Source organism: Vicia villosa, linkage group LG4, assembly GCF_029867415.1.
Source record: "Vicia villosa cultivar HV-30 ecotype Madison, WI linkage group LG4, Vvil1.0, whole genome shotgun sequence".
NCBI classification, from domain to species: domain Eukaryota; kingdom Viridiplantae; phylum Streptophyta; class Magnoliopsida; order Fabales; family Fabaceae; genus Vicia; species Vicia villosa.
Genome location: NC_081183.1, coordinates 168,476,564 through 168,495,307, shown reverse-complemented (window position 1 = coordinate 168,495,307; position 18,744 = coordinate 168,476,564). Strand labels below are relative to the sequence as shown.

The 18,744-nt window shown below is 33.8% G+C and overlaps 1 protein-coding gene and 1 non-coding gene across 6 annotated transcripts; one reads left to right on the top strand and one right to left on the bottom strand.

The window, feature by feature from the left end:
* Positions 1-2,971: 2,971 nt before the first annotated feature.
* LOC131595839 (uncharacterized) lies at positions 2,972-13,064 on the top strand. 5 transcript variants are annotated; one of them, XM_058868339.1, is made up of 18 exons: positions 2,972-3,383; positions 3,669-3,727; positions 3,915-3,996; positions 4,144-4,211; positions 4,320-4,389; positions 6,407-6,488; positions 6,731-6,795; positions 7,137-7,887; positions 8,109-8,164; positions 8,259-8,305; positions 8,970-9,015; positions 9,115-9,194; positions 9,478-9,591; positions 9,956-10,037; positions 10,693-10,818; positions 11,437-11,520; positions 12,154-12,279; positions 12,497-13,064. In XM_058868339.1, exons 1-18 carry the CDS (start codon positions 3,165-3,167, stop codon positions 12,560-12,562), a joined length of 2,223 nt encoding a protein of 740 aa, XP_058724322.1. In that variant the 5' UTR covers positions 2,972-3,164; the 3' UTR covers positions 12,563-13,064. The 5 variants fall into 5 exon arrangements, 4 of the variants coding, with proteins under 4 accessions (XP_058724322.1, XP_058724321.1, XP_058724323.1 ...); XM_058868338.1 differs by having other exon boundaries at positions 7,137-7,958; positions 8,102-8,164; positions 12,497-13,062; XR_009282091.1 differs by lacking the exons at positions 9,956-10,037; positions 12,154-12,279; positions 12,497-13,064 and having other exon boundaries at positions 7,137-7,958; positions 8,102-8,164.
* Positions 11,038-11,109, bottom strand: TRNAC-GCA (transfer RNA cysteine (anticodon GCA)). Its single transcript has one exon. It is a non-coding gene; the product is annotated as a tRNA-Cys (tRNA).
* Positions 13,065-18,744: the final 5,680 nt, after the last annotated feature.

Sequence of the window (18,744 nt, the reverse complement as noted above, 5' to 3'; positions counted from 1 at the left end):
TTTATGTTTTGTCAATTGAATCATAATTGCTACTTTCCATTGGTAATACATATGAAAGCCTTGTAAAACAAAGTAAATAAGAGCATTAAGGACATATTTAAGGAGAATCAAAACATCAACACAGTTTAGTATTAGACATTAAGGTCGGTTTGAATCAGTTTATTGGAATTTATCTGCTTATATAAATTTTGTGAGACTGTTTTAAAAAAAAAAATTTAAAACAATTAATGATATTTTTCATTACAAAAATTTAAATTATTTTCATAAGTTCTCGAATGTAGTTTATGAAAGTAAGTAATATAAATATAATTTAACTATTTTATCTTTTATTGTAAAGTTATGTAAGTACTTGTGTTATATAGTGTAAATAAATGGTTTATGTACAGAGGTTTCAAGTCTTTTTGCTTATAGAATTTGTGTCCTATAGGTAAGGTAACCATAAGAGTTTAAAAGGCGTGAATATATTTTATTGTTAAAATCGAATTTTAATTTTATATATTTTGTAAGTTAAATCTTAGATCAGTCATGCAATCAAAGGTGAAAAAGGAAAAATTGTCAAATTTATTCAAATATTCGAATTCATAATAGAAGTTTGGAATCTTATAATTAATGTTTCTATAGAGAAATCGTGTGTTAATTATGTTTTGCAGTCAAGAAGTGTGTGCACAAAATATTTAGATTTTTAAAAATATATATTATATCAAGTGAAGGAGAAAATTGTTTGTGCATGAATTGATCAGATTAGACACCTTAGAAACACCATAACTAACAGAATTAAATTCAATCATGATAAATTAAAGAAATGGTTGGCCGGTATTAAGGTTGATTTTTAAGGGTTGGAAAGTAGCGATCAATATGATTATGATGTAGCACAATAAGATACAAACAATCTTTTGGTACAAGTATCACAACAGTAGAACATAATTTTAAGGAAAAAATAGTGTATTTGATTGGTAATATATCATGTGTAAGAAAATTAAATTCGATAGAACTATGTGTATGAATGGGGTAAATAAACGACAGAAAAGACTTTTGTTTGATGATGATGGTGTGATTAAGGATGATACATCATATATTTCTATTACGGAAGAATGAGAGGTGATTCAAGAAAAACTTATGAAATTTGATTATAACATTAAGTTTCTCATTAAAGATCATATTTGCAAGATAGCCTATCCAGAAATTACTTATAGGAAACCACAAACGGAATCAGTAAAAATCAATGATCCTTTTAAGAAGGTCAAACCAACTCCAAGTGATAAATCTATCAAGCGACCACCATAATTTTTTTAAGCATGCCACTTTATTAGGATTCCCCACCTTCACAATCTAGAAAAAGTTATAGTAAGGGTTCTCGTATCAACAAACCCTCGTCTTCCCCGTCTTTTCCAAAAATGAAACATATTTAAAAAAATTCTTTTTTATACACAAAAATATTAACCAATTCTTAGATATTAAGAGTAGTGGTAATTGTAGATTTTGGATTGTTTGACCTTGGTAGGTATAGGATAAAAGAATCATGCATGTGTTTGTCAACATCTTATCAAAGAGTTAAATATGGAATCTTGTTTTGTAACAGACTTTTAATCAAGACATCAACTTTTGATGATGACAACTAATGAAAATTAATGATGAATCAAGCACAACACTTAAATAGTTAAAGATGCAAACCTAGATGTTATGGTTTGATGAACTTGATCATCCGAAGAAAGCAAAGCAAACCTAAGTCTTATGGTTTTTGGAAATCTACGAAGAAGGCAAATAAAGTGGAAAGTATCCAAAGCCTCAAAACGATCCCAAACGGTGTCAACACAAAGATAGCATTTGACAAAGGGCTTGTAAGAATAAAGTTAATCTCTTGATTTAGTAAATGAATGAACTTATGTAAGCAAAGGGTTTTTTCGTAAAAGTATAAGGCTATGATTTTAGGGGTGGCAAAACGGGCCGTGGTCCGCCGGGCTGGCCCGCGCATCCGCCGCCCCGCCAAAGCCCGCTGCCGCCAAAACCCGCCTCGCCTATTCGTTCAGCCCATCTCGCGTTAAGTCCGCCATTTTTTTAGTTAATTCTAGTCAATTCAATTCTTGATAGTTTTAATTTATATATTTATTTATAAATAGTTATATTATTTTTTAAGTAAAATTTGTTTAAAATAAGTGAAAAATTTAATTTAAAGGTAAAAAAAGCATATTAATATATTAAAAAAATGAAAAAATATATAAATAAAAAATAGGCGGGCAAGCCCGCCGCCCGGCAACCCACCATCATGGCGGGCGGGCATGATTTTTATGTCCATTTCATTTGGCGGGTTTGCTCGCCCCGCTCGCTTTTTTACGGGTTTTAGACGGGGCGTGGGGCGAGACGGGCGGCCCGTTTTGCCACCCCTATTGAATATTGTCTAAATAGGGATTACCCTTATTTGTATTTCGAAGTTAAATTCGATAAAAGATTAGGTTGTGGATTGTGTGATCAATCCTAAATTAAAGATTATTTGTTATTAAAATTTTCCTTGGTTCTTGGTTCGTTTGTTAAAACCAATATATGTCTTGTTTTAAAATCTTCATATATTAAGAGACTAGCCCGATTAAACTTTTAAAAGTTGTTTGGTTATCCTATTAAATTAGAAGAATTGAGCTCAGGTATTTTGGAATTCTTCACCAACCTATCCAAAAACCACAAAATCAAAAAAAAAATGCTCTTTTACTCGTGTAACTCCATTAAAAATAATATCATTTTTGTCTTTCCAAATTTCGAACTTACCCTATAAATGAGAAGAAAGAAAAATTAAAGGAGAAATCCATTCAACTTTTATTAATCCAAACAATAAAATATAACTCAAAATATTACTTTACTCCATTTCACTTAATTCCATATCATTAGATTCTATCGATTCAAACATTAACTTTAAGTTAAGGGAAAAAATTGAAAATAAAAAACAAAATACAAAATAATATGCATGACAAGAATAAAATCGATTAACTTTGAAAACACTAGCACCGTGCCACCGTCCAGTGACAGAAAGACGATACATCCCACAAACAACCACCATTTCCCTAACTCAATATACTTCTATTTTACTCTATTCTCGTTCTTTCTACTTCCAGTTTCTAATTTCTACCACCATCACTTCATTCTTCTATTCTATTCTATCCTCGCACGTGTGAGACATGAACTCTCTTCAATACTGTTACATTCTTTCTCCACATTCCACAAAACCCCGATCTTCTCGCACTTTCCCGCCTAATTTTCATTTTCCTGGAAGAGGAAGAAAACAAGGTTTCTCAATATGCTGTTCTTCGAAAACCGACGAACGGCGGCCTCCGTTTGATATCAACCTTGCTGTTATTCTCGCCGGCTTCTCCTTTGAAGCCTACACAACTCCACCGGTATGTTTTTCTCTTCTTCTGGTTTTTGTTTAATTCATGACAAAATAGAGGAATTTTTTCATGATTATAAATTAGTGAATGAATCACTTCATTATTCTTAATATTGCTTAGTTGATTCGAAAATTTGTAGTTTGTAGTAGACTAGTAGTTAATTTAATTTATTTTTCTTAGTTGAAATTAATTGTTAATTAAGAAAATTATTGATTAATTTGGGAGATTAACTTGGAAATTATTTCTACTCTTTTTAATCCTTTCTTTTTCTTTTTCCATTATAACATGTTTCAGGAAAACTTGGGTAGGCGTGAAGTTGATGCAGCTGGTAGCAAGACAATCTATCTTTCTGAGTAAGTAACAATTCCCTTTCATAGTTTCCCTTAGAGCGGTTCTCTCTGTCGTTGTATTTGAATTACTCAAATGCATTTTTGGAAGAACTCTATGATGTCATTGATCAATGTAGCCGACTTCATCTCGTATGCCTTTTCTTGTTAAAATAATGGGTAGGCTTGACAAGATCTTTTTGAAAATGTGCAGGGAATTTTTCCGTGAACTTTATGACGGACAACTTTTCATTAAGTTGAAAAAAGGATCCAGTTTCCCTGCCATGGATCCATGGGTTGGTTCTCTTATATAAATTTATTTACTATATTAGTACTGGATTGTTCTGTAATGTAATGAGACAAGTTGCACTTCTTGTTACTTAGCTAATTTACATAACCACTTTGGTTTTCTTTTATTTGTTGTTTCTTTACATTTATTATAGGGAACAAGTGATCCATATGTGGTCTTACAGATGGGTTCTCAGTCTGCTAAAAGCAATATCAAATGGGGGTGAGCTTTTGTAGTATTTATTTTTGTCATTACGCATACTTCTTCAAAAGCTACCATCATAACTGGTACGTACATTTGGTTCATTTATGGAAAATTAATCGATGACAGGACAAAAGAGCCAACATGGAATGAGGAGTTTATTTTTAATTTTAAGCGGTCTCAGAACAAAGCTCTACAGGTTAAGAAGCATAGTTTCTCTCGCTGACTCTCTCTTATTTGTGCACCCACACATTGGCATGTTCGCTCACTCTTATGAGAATCCTTTCTGCACATAAAAAATGATAATGAAAACCTTTTTAAATAAGTGTGGAAGTGATATTGGAACTTTGATGACATTTAATGGCATGTTGTGATACATGAAAAATGTAACTAATCATTGCTTTGTACTTATACTATATAGATATACATAACTCCTTTTCTTCCCTCATCTATTTCTTGTACACTTCTTTAGAAGTTTGAATCTGATACAATTGAGTTTAATGTGCTTGAAGAAATGTTTTATAATTGATATGTAGTAATGTCGTCTTTTAATATCATACTCGAGAGATCTGTCCAGTAAATTTTATTAATGGATGGTACTCCCAAATTCCTTAGGGATGAAATAGATTAGTTAAGAACATTCAAGGCAAGGTTTAAAATGCAAGTCTAAGAAATCTTATGATATGATAATGGTCATGTAAAATTTTGATTTGTGTTTGACATGAGAAATGTTCCTGAATAACTCTCTAGGACACGCTTACGTTGTGTCTCTTTTTTTCTTAAACTAATGTAGGCTAAATTGCTCCAGCAGTTTATTTCATTGCACTAGTTTAGCCTTTTATGTTTGTTTTTTTAAATAGGTCCTTTTTCTACACCATTGAACTTTTTTTTACAACTTCCATTTCCAAAAATGTCTATGGGACCGATATGGTTTTAATGTGTATTAAATGATACTGACCTGTCAAATTCAAGTAGTCTTTTTGTGAAAATTGATATTTTTTTATTAAAAACAAAAAGCACTTGAAGAACCCCAAGGCTTGTTTAGGAGTTTAGAGTGGCTCAATATATTAAAAAACAAAAATCACTTGAATATTTTCTTGTATATTGAGGTGGCTCAATCTAAATGTTGTGTCCTTGTTTCTCAAGGGAAGTATATATCGGATATTCATGAAAAAACTGATATGTCAGATCGTAAATATGTGACTCTGCTATGGATCGTAATGTTAAAACTTCTTTCCTGTCAGGGGTGCTATCTTTACTGACCTAGATAGATATCAAAGACTAGTTTGTAAGCTAAGTTATCCTACTTTCACTTGTCAAAATATTTCATTTTCTGTTTTAGTGGCAAATTCCTTTAGACTCGTTATAGTCATTGGGATGCAACTATTTGTATTTAGGAATATGTTAATGGATTTCCCGGTCAAGATTTATCGTATGAAAATTGTGGTCATTACTAGGTTATTTGTTACTTCGAAGTTGATTGGACTGAGTTTTTCTCTAATAGGTGTTTTACCTCAAGGTAATGTCTCCTGCAAAAAGTAAGAAGCAAGGCATTGTCGATAGAATTAGTGTTGTGGCCGAGTATTGTGCTATGGCACTAGTCACTTGTGAGGTTATCTAGACAACTAATTCTTGAGTGGATATTTACTGAGGCATCTCAAATGAAGTTGTTTTGCAATAATTATGCTGCTATTCATATTGCTTCTAATCCGGTTTTTCATTTGAGAACCAAATATGTTGAATTGGATTGCCACCTCATTAGAGAAAAATTTCTATCCAGTGATCATCTAGCCGATATTCTCACTACATCTCTCATGGCCCTCAGATTAATTTCATTTGTAACAAGCTTGGTATAATCCATATTCTCCACCTTGAGGGGGATAGTTAGAGTTCTATGTATTGTGCCTATAAGCACTTTTTTGTATATGATGTAAATCTTAGCATGGATAACCTTCGAATCATTCATTAAGTATTTAAAATATAAAGTATCACTTTGCACTAGCATTTCAAAATCTGAAGGTATTAGATAAAGAATATGAATGGTTTCACAAGCAACATGATCTTCCTTATGGAACACCTGCACTGAGGTATACCATCTGGATTCAAAAGATGAAAATTTCAAAAATTATGTGTAAAAAATGAAATCAGAAGTCTGATGGTAAAAATAGAAGAAAAAAATATGTTAAATTTCTTACAGTTGGCAGTATTTATCTTAGGTTGCAGCTTGGGATGCAAACCTCTTAACTCCTCACAAACGCATTGGGAATGCAGTTGTTGATTTGGAATGTCTTTGTGACGGTGAGGACCTGAAAATGTTGCAATATATTGAAAATTCTTCTGTTGTTTAAAATTTCATTGAGTTGAACTATGCTACGTTTTCTTGCAGACATGTCTAAATGTCATGATTCATTGAAATGGTAACTCGAAAAAAGTGCAATAGAATCTACGTATGATTTTTAGTAAAAGAACATAAAGTGAAGATGTCATTTTAAACTTCTGACTACATTTTTTTTACAATATAATGTTTTTTGTTGTTGTAGGAGATACACATGAAATACTGGTGGAGTTGGGGGGAATGGGTGGAGGTGGCATGGTTTGGCTGGAGGTATGTTTTTTTCAATGGAAAAGAATAAATACAAACCAACAGTACAAGCTCTTAATATGGGAAAAAATTACCGGCCTGTGTATTTTGGTGAACATCATGACGTCTATGCAATTTGTTCTTCATTTACATTTTAGTGGACAAAATCATGTCTCTCTAGGGCTAATGTAAAATGGTGTTTGGCTGTTATTCAGTTGAGTTGACATAAGCTATTCACTTTATCATAGAAAGTGGAAACTAAGTATGCTTAATTTGGTGTCAATTTGCCTATGTGAATAATTTGTGGTTACCTGCCTTTTAATTAGTTATAAGTAGTGACTTCTGTAAGAAATTTCGGATTTTAGGTTAAATATAAGACCTTTGATGAAATTGATGATGAGGAAAAGTGGTGGAAGATACCTTTTGTTTCAGATTTTCTAAAGAAAAATGGTTTTGATTCTGCACTCAGAAAGGTTATTGGTTCTGATACAGTTCAAGTCAGCCAATTTGTGGAGTACGCATTTGGGAAGTTAAAGTCATTTAACAATGAGAAGGGTCAGATATCTGATACTGATAATGATAAATATGATACTGAAAGTTCTAAGGAATCAAATGATTCTGCATTTATGTTGAAGTCTCCTTCTCACGAAGCTGCTAGTTCAGATTCAGAAGCCTCTAATGAAGCTTTTAGTGAACAAAGAAACATGGAAGAGTTTCACTCACGTGATAGTGAAACTGGAACTGAACACACTTTGGAATTAGACAATAGAACAAGTGGTCAACCTGCCACTGCTGCAATTCAGTCTTCACTTCCAGAGGTCAAAAAGGCAAATGAGAAATTGATGGAGCAAACTGAATCAATTTTAGGAGGTTTAATGGTTTTAACGGCAACAGTTTCCAAAATGAAAGATGAAGGACGTTCTTCTGAAGAGAGGAAAACAAAAGAAGATTCTATCAAAGGAGTAGGCAGTGATGTTCAGTATTCTACTAGTGAGAAGTTTCCTAGCCCCGAAAACGCATCATTTTTGGATGATAAACAAACTGAAGAAACGAGAGCCCTTTTTTCAACTGCTGAAAGTGCCATGGAGGCTTGGACAATGCTGGCCACTTCACTAGGTCATCCTAGTTTCATTAAGTCTGAGTTTGAAAAGATATGTTTCTTAGATAATGCATCCACTGACACACAGGTGTTCTGTTATCTCCTCATTAATGAGTTCACTTATCTTTTATGAATGACGATTGGCAATATATCATACCAAACTCCGAGCTTTACAGCCAAAGTATTTTTCCATGAACTGCTTTCTATTTTCTTAATAATTAGAACTTTCAGGTTGCAGTTTGGCGTGATTCTGTGCGAAGAAGGTTAGTGATTGCATTTAGGGGAACAGAACAGGTAGTTTATATTCTTCTTGTTCTTTTAGGCATAGTACTCTTCAGCCACCTGGTTTGTCCTAAAGATGCTTATGTTTTTTATTTTGATTTTTCAGACAGCATGGAAAGATTTTGCAACGGATCTAATGGTTGTTCCAGCTGGGTAAAATTCATTTGCATCCTAGTTGTGACTTGTTTAGCAGTTTGTTTTTTATATTGTTCTAGAATCTTTCCACTTTTATATAGTTTTAATTTTTGTGAGATATCGGATCTGTGTGATTTTTGATTAGTGTATTCAGATTTTACTGCTTGATTTTTGTATGATATATTTAGAATGTACTAGAAACAAACTTTACACTTCCTTTTGATTCCAAATTTAATTTGAAATGAATAAAATCTCCCCATTTGATGACATACTTCTCAGCAGAATAATGTCGGTGAAAGAAAAAACCGACACTTTGTAGAAACAACTCTGATGCCATGTTAATTTTCGTGTAGTAAATCATATGTAAATTAATTAGGAGTATTTTTGTAAAGAAATTATTAATACATATGAACGTTTGTAAAGGGTCTTATGTTAGGGGACAAAGAAATATGAAAAGATGGTTTAAGTTTCCTAGCCATAAAAGCATCCATATTTTTATTTCTGTTCTGATTTTCCACTTTCTCTTTCATCCAGTTCAGGGTCCTGTTAGTGAGGCTATGCCATCTAAGAGGGCCTTAAAAATTATCCTTTGGTGCGGCACAAGCTCATAATTAATTTAGGGGTACATTTCTATTTCAACTTATTTTTTATTTCATAACTAACTTTGCTATGACTTCCATAGGCTGAATCCTGAGAGGATAGGTGGAGATTTCAAGCAAGAGATTCAAGTATGTTAATTGCTGGCAGGTTTTTGTTTCTAGTACATCTCTAAAAAGCTACAAGAACCAAAATTTCTGTGGTTATTAACGGTGCTGAGATCTTTGCAGGTTCACAGGGGCTTTCTAAATGCATATGACTCAGTAAGGACCAGGATCATTTCTCTGATTAGACTTGCAATTGGTTATGTGTAAGTTGTACTTCCCAACAAGTTTTTATCGACCAAGCACTGCCTCCGAAACACGTATCTCGTAGAATTTTTTTTTTAATAAATCAAAATAATTTTTCTTGCCAAATGTAAGCTTTTAATTTGAATCATTGGCTTTCTTTTTGTGAATCAAAATAAGCATTTAATCAATTTACTAAGTAATCATGTAAGCTTTTTAATAAATCAAAATACTTTTTCTTGGCAAATGTAAGCTTTTAATTTGATTCCATATTGACAAACTGAAGGTATCTTGTTTTTGTGCCAGAGATGATCATTCTGAGTTCATCCACAAATGGCATATTTATATGACTGGTCATAGTTTAGGTGGTGCATTGGCTACCTTGCTTGCCCTTGAACTTTCATCAAATCAATTAACTACGTAAGTTTATTACTCTTTCCTAGTTACATTTTGATAGAAATTGGTATCAAGAATGTATTTACTGAATAATGTACTTTCTGCCGCAGCTGAATGGAACTAGAAGAGTTAAAATAGTCTGAATTAATTAATCATTTAAGTAATATATTTGTCTTCCCCGTTTTTGTCGAAACTAGACAATTTTAATCTTGACAGTTTTTCTTGTTGACATGTATTTTTTGTTTTTAATGTTTAACCATTTTCGAGATGTACATGACCTGAAAATTAATTTAACTTAATATTTACATTCATTGTTATGACACATTATATATATAAATGGTAACTACTGTATACATTATTGATTCATTGATTGATTTTTGTCTATCAGGCGAGGAGCGATTTCTATCACTATGTATAATTTTGGTTCTCCTAGGGTTGGTAACAAAAGATTTGTAAAGGTTTACAATAAGGTCAGAAAAGGTTATACAGTCATTTTGCTGACGCTGCTTTTGTCGCCCTGTTACAAGCTATATTAAATAAAATGTCTATGAATTTGGAAATTCCAAAATAGCCAAATGTGTGCATATTAGTCATCTAGTACAAAAGATACCTCTGGCTTTGAAAAATGAGCCACCGGATGTTGCAACTGTTTCATGATTCGTCATGTATTTGAGTACTAGACTAGTTATATATTGGAGTTGCAACTGTTTCATGATTCGTTATGGCAGTTATATATGGAGTTGCAACTGTTTCATGATTCGTTATGGCAGTTATACATGGAGTTGCAACTGTTTCATGATTCCTTATGGCATTCGAGTACTAGACTAGTTATATACGAAGGATCACCCTCTATTCAAGTTAATAGAAAATGTGTAAAGATCCCGTAAAATCATATCTAACTTGAGATCTACCAAGTTATAGTCAGTTTCGTAGGAATTGTTTTAAACAGCCCTACCAATGCACAAAGTGAATGGAGCATGTGGTGAAAAGTCATAGCAAACTCCGGAATATTTTATTTAGAGCCATTTTATCTTCCAAACTGTCATATGTTAGGTAAAAGTAGAGTTGTTTGTTTCTCTATTTATGTTTGTAAAACAATTAACAGGTTTCCGCTTGTATTTGCAGAAAGTTAAAGATAGCTGGCGAGTTGTGAATCACAAAGATATCATTCCTACTATGGGCCGGTTTATGAGTTATTGTCATATCAATCAACCTTTATTTCTTGCTGCAGGAGTTTCAACAAATTCGTTAGTGAGTTTTAATCTAATGCTTCGAACACAACAAGATTTTGAGCCAATGCTTTAAATATACCTTAAATACAAAAATATGTAGATGAAATGATTGAAAAGGGTTTCATAATAAGTCATTACTGTAAAAAAAAATCAAAAAAAAAAATTAGTGGAAAAGGGTATGTAGAAATGATTGAAAGGGGTTTCTAAGTCATTACTGTCAAAAAACAATTATTTGAAAAGGGCCCAACCGGGTTCGAACCGGTGACCTCTTGATCTGCAGTCAAATGCTCTACCACTGAGCTATGGACCCTTTGGTGGTGTTTTATTCCAATCAACTTGTTCTAAACATTTTTACCAAAATTTACTTCATCAATATTGTCCTATTTATTTACCACCTAATCTTTCCTGTGACATAATTTGAATTTTTTTCATGATTACTTTCTTACCGCTTACAAAGGAATTCCTTATGCTATCTGTTCATAATACTATTTTAGGTGTCACTGTATATAAAAAGTTGTATAATTAATCTATACTAAATGAAAGTTGTATTTGAGATAAATGAAAATAATTTCATCAGTCTTAATTAGACCAGGCATTTTATGGTTCTTCACACTTATACCAAATGCATATTTCTCAGGAAAATAAAGATATTCTTGGAAATGGTTACGAAGGTGATGATGTTCTTGGGGAATCCACACCAAATATCATAATCAACGACTTTGTATGTTTCTTCTCCTTCTCTAGAGTTCTTTACATTTTTCTTCTCATATGTACACATACTCACACCCACAAATCTATGCATATGCATGCATTTTATTTCCACGTGCATATAACATGTTATATCAGTATATCACAGATGGAAATTGATGGAAAAAATTGCAAAAAGAATATGTTTTATTTATCTAGGTTTGAAAAGTTTGTTATAACTACGTTAGTCTTTTGGAAGCAAAGAGTAAATATCCCAATAAAATCAGTTTTAATGATTTGACATGACATAATATTAGTGAAGTGCTTGACACGTGCATCTCGGAACTATAACTCATGATTCATCCCCTCTTATAGACTATGCCTCTGTTTGCTTCCGCGTCCAAAGGATAAAAGACACGCGGCTGGCCAATGCTCCAAATTGGAGCTTCTTACTTTTTCACGTTTTCTTTGCATGAGGACGCAAGAAATACCCTCCAAACTGGTCACCAAACACTCGCTATAATCAATTTTGGGGTTTAACATGATAGACGTCCACTAAATATTCTTAATTTATATTTTTAATAGTCACAGTTGTTAAATTCTTCCTTTTAAGTTTTTTGAATTATCTTTCTTTAATGTTCATCATTCTCAACTTTGATCCATCCAGATAAAGGGCGAAATGGAACTTATTGAGAAGTTGTTACAAACTGAAATTAATATATTCCGCTCAATCAGAGATGGAAGTGCTTACATGCAGCATATGGAGGATTTCTATTACATCACATTACTAGAGGTATGATGCACTCACTTTAAAAACCTTAGAGTTGATACTAGGAATCAAATTAAGGCCACTTGTATCTGAGAGGAACTTTGACAAGCATTTACTCCTATTTCTGTGATGTGATTACACAATTATCATTTCTGATAATTACAGTAGTTTAGTCCAAAAACAAATTATTTCAGTTTTTGTTATTAATTTATGGCCGTACTTAATTATTAAATTATTTCAGAATGTAAGATCAAACTACCAAGTTTCCTCGAGGTCAGAACAAGATTTTAACACCAGCTTATCCTGAGCCAACAAGAGTTCATGGTGCAAGGCCAGACTGCTGACATTCATGTACAAATCTACATATGAACTAAAGGAAGATATGGAAAAATGCACATATATATTTCATTATCATATCAGCTTCAGCCAAATCTTTAGAGGTATGGTAGGATCTACTCTATGTAAAGTGTTAAGAAAAATATGTGTAATCATTTTCTTATGATCACAAGGGGGTTAGATATAGTAGAAGGGATTAATTCCCTCATTGGGACAAAGTGTATACATAAGTGTGTCTTGAATCGAATTTATCTCGGTTGTAGAGAACCCGACTGATGAGTTTTACCGAAACCTTTTCATTGGATGGCAATTAGTAAACTATAATAAATAATAATACAGAAGAAATGTTAATAAAAAATTCTTTTAACACAATCTTTCTCACACACCCCCTTATGAGTGATTGAATGGCAGCATTGTAATACTTTCATTATGCACCTCGTTCATGCAGATCAATTCTCAGAAATTTAGAGCAGCGATTTTTTTTGTCTTTGTTTTATGCAAGAGCTTTATGTTTTGTTAACTTACTGATCAAGTTGACTGTCAAGTACTTCAACACCCTCCCTCAAGCTTAGCATTGTTGTATATTCTTGTTAAGCATTGTTTGTTAGAAGTTGAATTAGTTAGTTGAGAGTTAGTTACAACATTACTTGTTTCACAAGTAATGATAACAACTCTATATTTGTTTGTATAAGTACTAGTTTGTACTTTGGATATGAATGAGAATTGGCATTTTGATCCAACAAGTGGTGATGATACCACTAAGTTCAACTGAAAACAACAGTTTTTCAGTTATAACCACTGTGCCTCTTATTTCCTCCTTCATTCTTGAACCTTGCTTGTTTCTGATTCTTTCACCACTGAATCCTTGTACGAAAGATTCATTCAGCTTGTAATTTCAAAATTTGATGGTTTCTATGATCATTGGTCAATGTTAATGGAGAATTTGCTCCAGTCACAAAAGTATTGGCGATTGATAAAAAACGGTACCACTGTGGCACCTCCAGATGCGACTCAAGAATAGTTGAAGGCCGCGCAGGAGAACGAATTGAAAGATTTGAAGGCTAAGAACTATTTGTTCCTGTCCATTGATAGATCGATATTGGAAAACATCCTTGTGTGCAACACAACCAAGGACATTTGGGATGCAATGCGCCGCAAGTATCATGGACCTTCGAAGGTCAAAAGAGCACATTTGCAGTCTTTGCGTAGAGAATTTGAAGTTCTTGCAATGGGAGAAAATGAAATTGTTGATGACTACTTTGCAAGAACACTTGCCATTGACAATTGAATGACTGCACATGGAGAGAAATTGGAGCAGTTAACAATTGTTGAAAAAACTTTAAGGTCATTGTCATCAAAATTCAAATATGTTATGTTGAAGAGTCCAATGATGTGACAACTCTTTCCATTGATGAACTGCAAAGTAGCTTGCTTATGCATGATCAAAGGATGAAAGGTCAAAAAAATTTCATGGAATAACAGGTCTTGAAAGTTTCCAATGCAGGAAGAGGTTTTGGGAGATGTATAGGAGGTTCTCCAGAAGAGGTCGTGGCAGAGGTAGACAAAGTAGAGCTGGGAAAAATTGCCAACTATGTTGAATTTAATGAAGAAGAAGAATAGATGATCATGATGGCCAAAAGTGAATCAAAAGATTGGGCTAAGGAAGAAATATGGTATCTTGACTCTGGATGCAACAATCATATAGTTGAGGTTAAAGCTTAGTTGTTTGAATTGGATGGAAGTTTTAGGGAAACTATCAAGTTAGGTGATAAATCAACAATGTTTGTCATGGGGAAAAATAATGTGAAGTTGAGCATTGGGAACAAAGCACATGTGGTCATTGTTGAGAAATAACCACTTCAACATTGGAAAACTTCACCAAAAGAAGCTAAGTGTAATGTTTAAGCATGATTTTTTCCAACTCTTCCATGAAGAGAAAGGTCTGGTCTTGACTACTCAAATGTCTTATAATAGGATGTATGTGATTCATGCCTCAGTCATCGTGCCAATTGTTAGAACAAGATTTGTTCTTATCAATTATCTTAGTTTTGATGATAACAATAATATGAATTTTGCTTAAGATAATATGGTACTCTAATCCAATGCAATTTCCCTTTCAGGAAATATATAAAGAGTACGCATAATTCAGCGCTCAGAAGTTGTGTCTCAAATGGTTCAGTATGCAACATCAGAACATGGTCTGGCAAGACATCAGAAGATGGTCGAAGCAGAATCAGAACATGGGTCTATGGAAGCATCAGAAGAACATGAGATCAGAAGCACTGAAGATCAGAAGATGGTATCACGCTCAGAAGCACTTCAAGGTCAGAAGATCAGAAGATGCTATGCACCAAGCTGTTTGACTCTGATGTTATTCAAACGTCGTATTCACAAACATCAGATCAGAAGGAAGTACACGTGGCAGACTACGCTGACTGACAAAAGGAACGTTAAAGCTACTAAAGGCTACGTCAGTAGACACAGCGTGAACAAGGCTCGAGGTAGTTGACAAAAGCGTATAACATTAAATGCAAAGCTGTACGGAACACGCAAAGCATTAAATGCATTCAACGGTCATCTTCTCAACGCCTATAAATATGAAGTTCTGATGAGAAGCAAGGTTAACGATTCTGCACCAAAACAACTTATATCAAACTTGCTGAAACGCTGTTCAAATCTAAACTCAGAATCTTCATCTTCATCAAAGCTCACTACATTGCTGTTGTAATATCTTAGTGAGATTAAGCTTAAACTGTAAGAGAAATATCACAGTTGTGATTATCGCTTTTAAGAAGCATTTGTAAACTCTTGAATTGATTACATTAAGTTGTAAGGAACTAGAGTGATCGTGTGATCAGTATACTCTAGGAAGTCTTGGCAGTTGGCTGAGCAGTTTGTAACTAGAGTGATCAGGTTGATCAGAATACTCTAGAGGAAGTCTTAGCAGTTGGCTGAGCAGAAAGTCTTAGGAGTGAACTAAGCCTAGAGTGATCGTGTTGATCAGTAGACTCTAGAAAAAGTCTTAGGAGTGAACTAAGCAGTTGTTCCTGGAGTGATCAAGTTGTGATCAGAAGACTCTGGAAGACTTAGTTGCGGACTAAGTGGAAAACCATTGTAATCCGTGCGATTAGTGGATTAAATCCTCAGTTGAGGTAAATCATCTCTGCGGGGGTGGACTGGAGTAGCTTCGTTAACAGCGAACCAGGATAAAAATAATTGTGCAATTTATTTTTATCGTCCAAGATTTATAGTGACACTTATTCAATCCCCCCCCTTTCTAAGTGTTTTTCTATCCTTCACCAATGTATTTCCAGACAACTAAACAAATGGAATCTCAATTGTGGTATATCAGGTATGCACATTTGAGCATCAAAATCCTAAACACACTTGTGGAGAAGGAAGTGGTGAGAGGTTCATCAAGTCAGGTAAACATAGAGGAAAAATGAACGGGTTGCTTGGTAGGCAAGTTTGCAACACTAAGATTCCATTCCTAAACAAACCACTTGAAAAACTAGTACAAAGTTGGAACTTGTCCACTTTGATATTTGGGGGTCTTTCAAACCTGTGTCACTTGGGGGAAACAAGTATTTCATCACCTTCACAGATGATTTAAATAGAAAGACTTGGGTTTATTTTTTGAAAGAAAAGTCAAGTGCATTTGATTTCTTTAAAAGATGCAAGGCATTGGTTAAAAAGAGAATTAGAAAACATACAAATGAAGAGGAGGATTAAATGAAGAGAATGATATAAGAGCAGAAAACATTGAAGAATCTAATGAGACAACTCAGAGAATTAGAAAACATCCAATGTATCTTAATGATTGTGTTACTGGCTTAGAAAATGAAGAGGAGGATTAAATGCATAATCTTGAGGTCTTTAGCTCAAATGAGGACCCTACTAGCTATGAGGAAGCTGTCAGATTCGAGGTGTGGAGGAAAGCAATGGATCTTGAAATAGAGTCCATAGAGAGAGGAATGATACTTAGAAGTTGTCCACACTCCCCAAAGGCCTAAAAACCATTGGAGTAAAGTGAGTTTACAAAATAAAGTACAATGAAAGGGGGCAGGTGGACAAACATAAATCTAGATTGGTAGCAAAAGGATATTCTCAAAGGCATGACATTAATTTTAATAAAGTATTTGCACATTTGGCTATGTGGGACACCATTAGGACCATACTAGCAGTAGCAGCAAATTAAAGATGGTGTGTGTTTCAACTAGATGTAAAGAGTATTTTCCTGCATGGTGAGTTATCTAAAGATGCTTACATAAGCCAACATGCAGGGTATTACAAAGGCAAACTTGAAATGATGTATAAGTTGAAGAAAACACTATATGGCCTAAGACAAGCTCCAAGAGCCTGATATGGAAAGATTGATTCATATTGCTATGTTGACAAGATTTTGAAATGTCTATATGAGCATACTCGTTTTGTTAAACATAGAATTGAAGGGAAGACTCTCATTGTCAGCTTGTATGTAGATGGCCTTATCTACACTGACAGTGTAAATCCCAAAGCTTATAGAGGTTGTTTCTCTTGAACCATCAATATGGCAGTCACAAACCTTTCAACTCTTTCAAATAAAACGAATGAATGTCATACAAATCGTTCCCAAAAAATAAAATAAAACAAGTCCGCGAAGTCAAAAGTTTCAAAAGAAGACTTAAGCAAAAATTAAGGGCATCCCGGAGGACTAGTAATTCGAAAAAAGAAGTCCTGGCAAAATTAGGGATGAAAAGAAAAGAAAAAAGAAGGATCACCAAAAATACTTAATGAAAGAAAAGAAAGCTAGAACAAGCTTGTGTGACAACCAGAGAAGAGTTGGTAACTGCCATCTCAAAAAGCTCAATGACTCTTGAACTGTCACACCTTCACTTGCAAATCCTCTTGGAAGTTGAATGCATGTAACGAATTAACTGAATGTAGAACTGGATATCATCAAAGGAGAATGAGGTGGATTAAAATCAATTTTGAGTCTTATATCTTTTGTTCAAAAACCATGAACCAGGCCACGTTACAACCTTCAAATGACCTAATTGAAGCAGGGTTTATTTTAAAAGTATACTATAGCAAGATTGTATTAAGTTGGCTCCAAAGATATTTTCTAATCCTCTATATTGGCATCTTTCTTTTGCATCATATTTTTCATTTTGAATGTCTAAATCAACATTGAATTCTGACCAGTGTTCCATTCACTGAATGTCACAACATCATAATAACTTTGATTTCAAAATTTGCATGAGTACTGCATTAAAATTACCATTTTGAATGAATAATTTTATTTGCAAATAAGAAATTAGAATATAAAAAATTCCAATAATGTGCAATCATTTGAGGAACTTGATCATCCATAAGTGGTCTCATCAGGGGAAAATCACTTCAAGAATTGATCACACTTAGGGGCAAATCGCCTGAAGATCCTGTTGACCTGGGGAAAATCTCTTCAAGACCTAGTAAATCATTTCGAGAATCGTTTAATCAAGGGCAATTTATTTCAAGGTTTCAAGTATTGGGGCAAGCCATCTCAAGATCATGTTAAGACAACGAGTTGCTTCCAAATTCTTGTTGAGGTAAATTTCTTCAAAGACCCAACCATCTGGGGTAAGATAGCCTATAAAGGGGAAAAACTCTTCATACCTTCGAGCTGCTCGATCAATCCCTGTTATACATCAATAACTACTGAGTTCGGAACAGGTGTCGGGAAATCATGCTTGCATAACATCCTACCAAATGACCCTTTCCTATTGATAAAAAGCTTCATGGTAAAAGAAACCTTCTTAGTTTTAACATTTCATGGCATGCCGCATGTGCACTTAATGAAACATTCAAATCATTATCCCCAGTCATATTTGCACATATCATGCATTACTCATCATTTTCATCAACCATGTTTGCATTACCTTAGCATCAAACCATGCACTTCATCTTATTACTATGGCATATTCCTATAACACTTATAATAAAAAAGATCAACCTCACTTGGCCCTTTTCCAACGAAAAATCAAGCTCTTCCTGGCATACTTACCCTTAAGTCCAACATCTATTGGCACATATTCAGTAACTCATTACATGTATTGATCAGTCATTACATGAATCATTTCATGCGTAACGTATCCATGAATGTGGGGTACTACACTCAAAAAACCAAAGGCA

What these genes read in the sequence shown, in the direction of transcription:
- LOC131595839 (XM_058868338.1), top strand. Translation starts at nt 3,165, where the DNA reads ATGAACTCTCTTCAATACTGTTACATTCTTTCTCCACATTCCACAAAA. An exon ending in ATTTCAAGCAAGAGATTCAA is followed by an intron (nt 9,016 to 9,114) that starts GTATGTTAATTG and finishes AGATCTTTGCAG; the next exon opens with GTTCACAGGGGCTTTCTAAA. An exon ending in TTGTAAAGGTTTACAATAAG is followed by an intron (nt 10,038 to 10,692) that starts GTCAGAAAAGGT and finishes TTGTATTTGCAG; the next exon opens with AAAGTTAAAGATAGCTGGCG.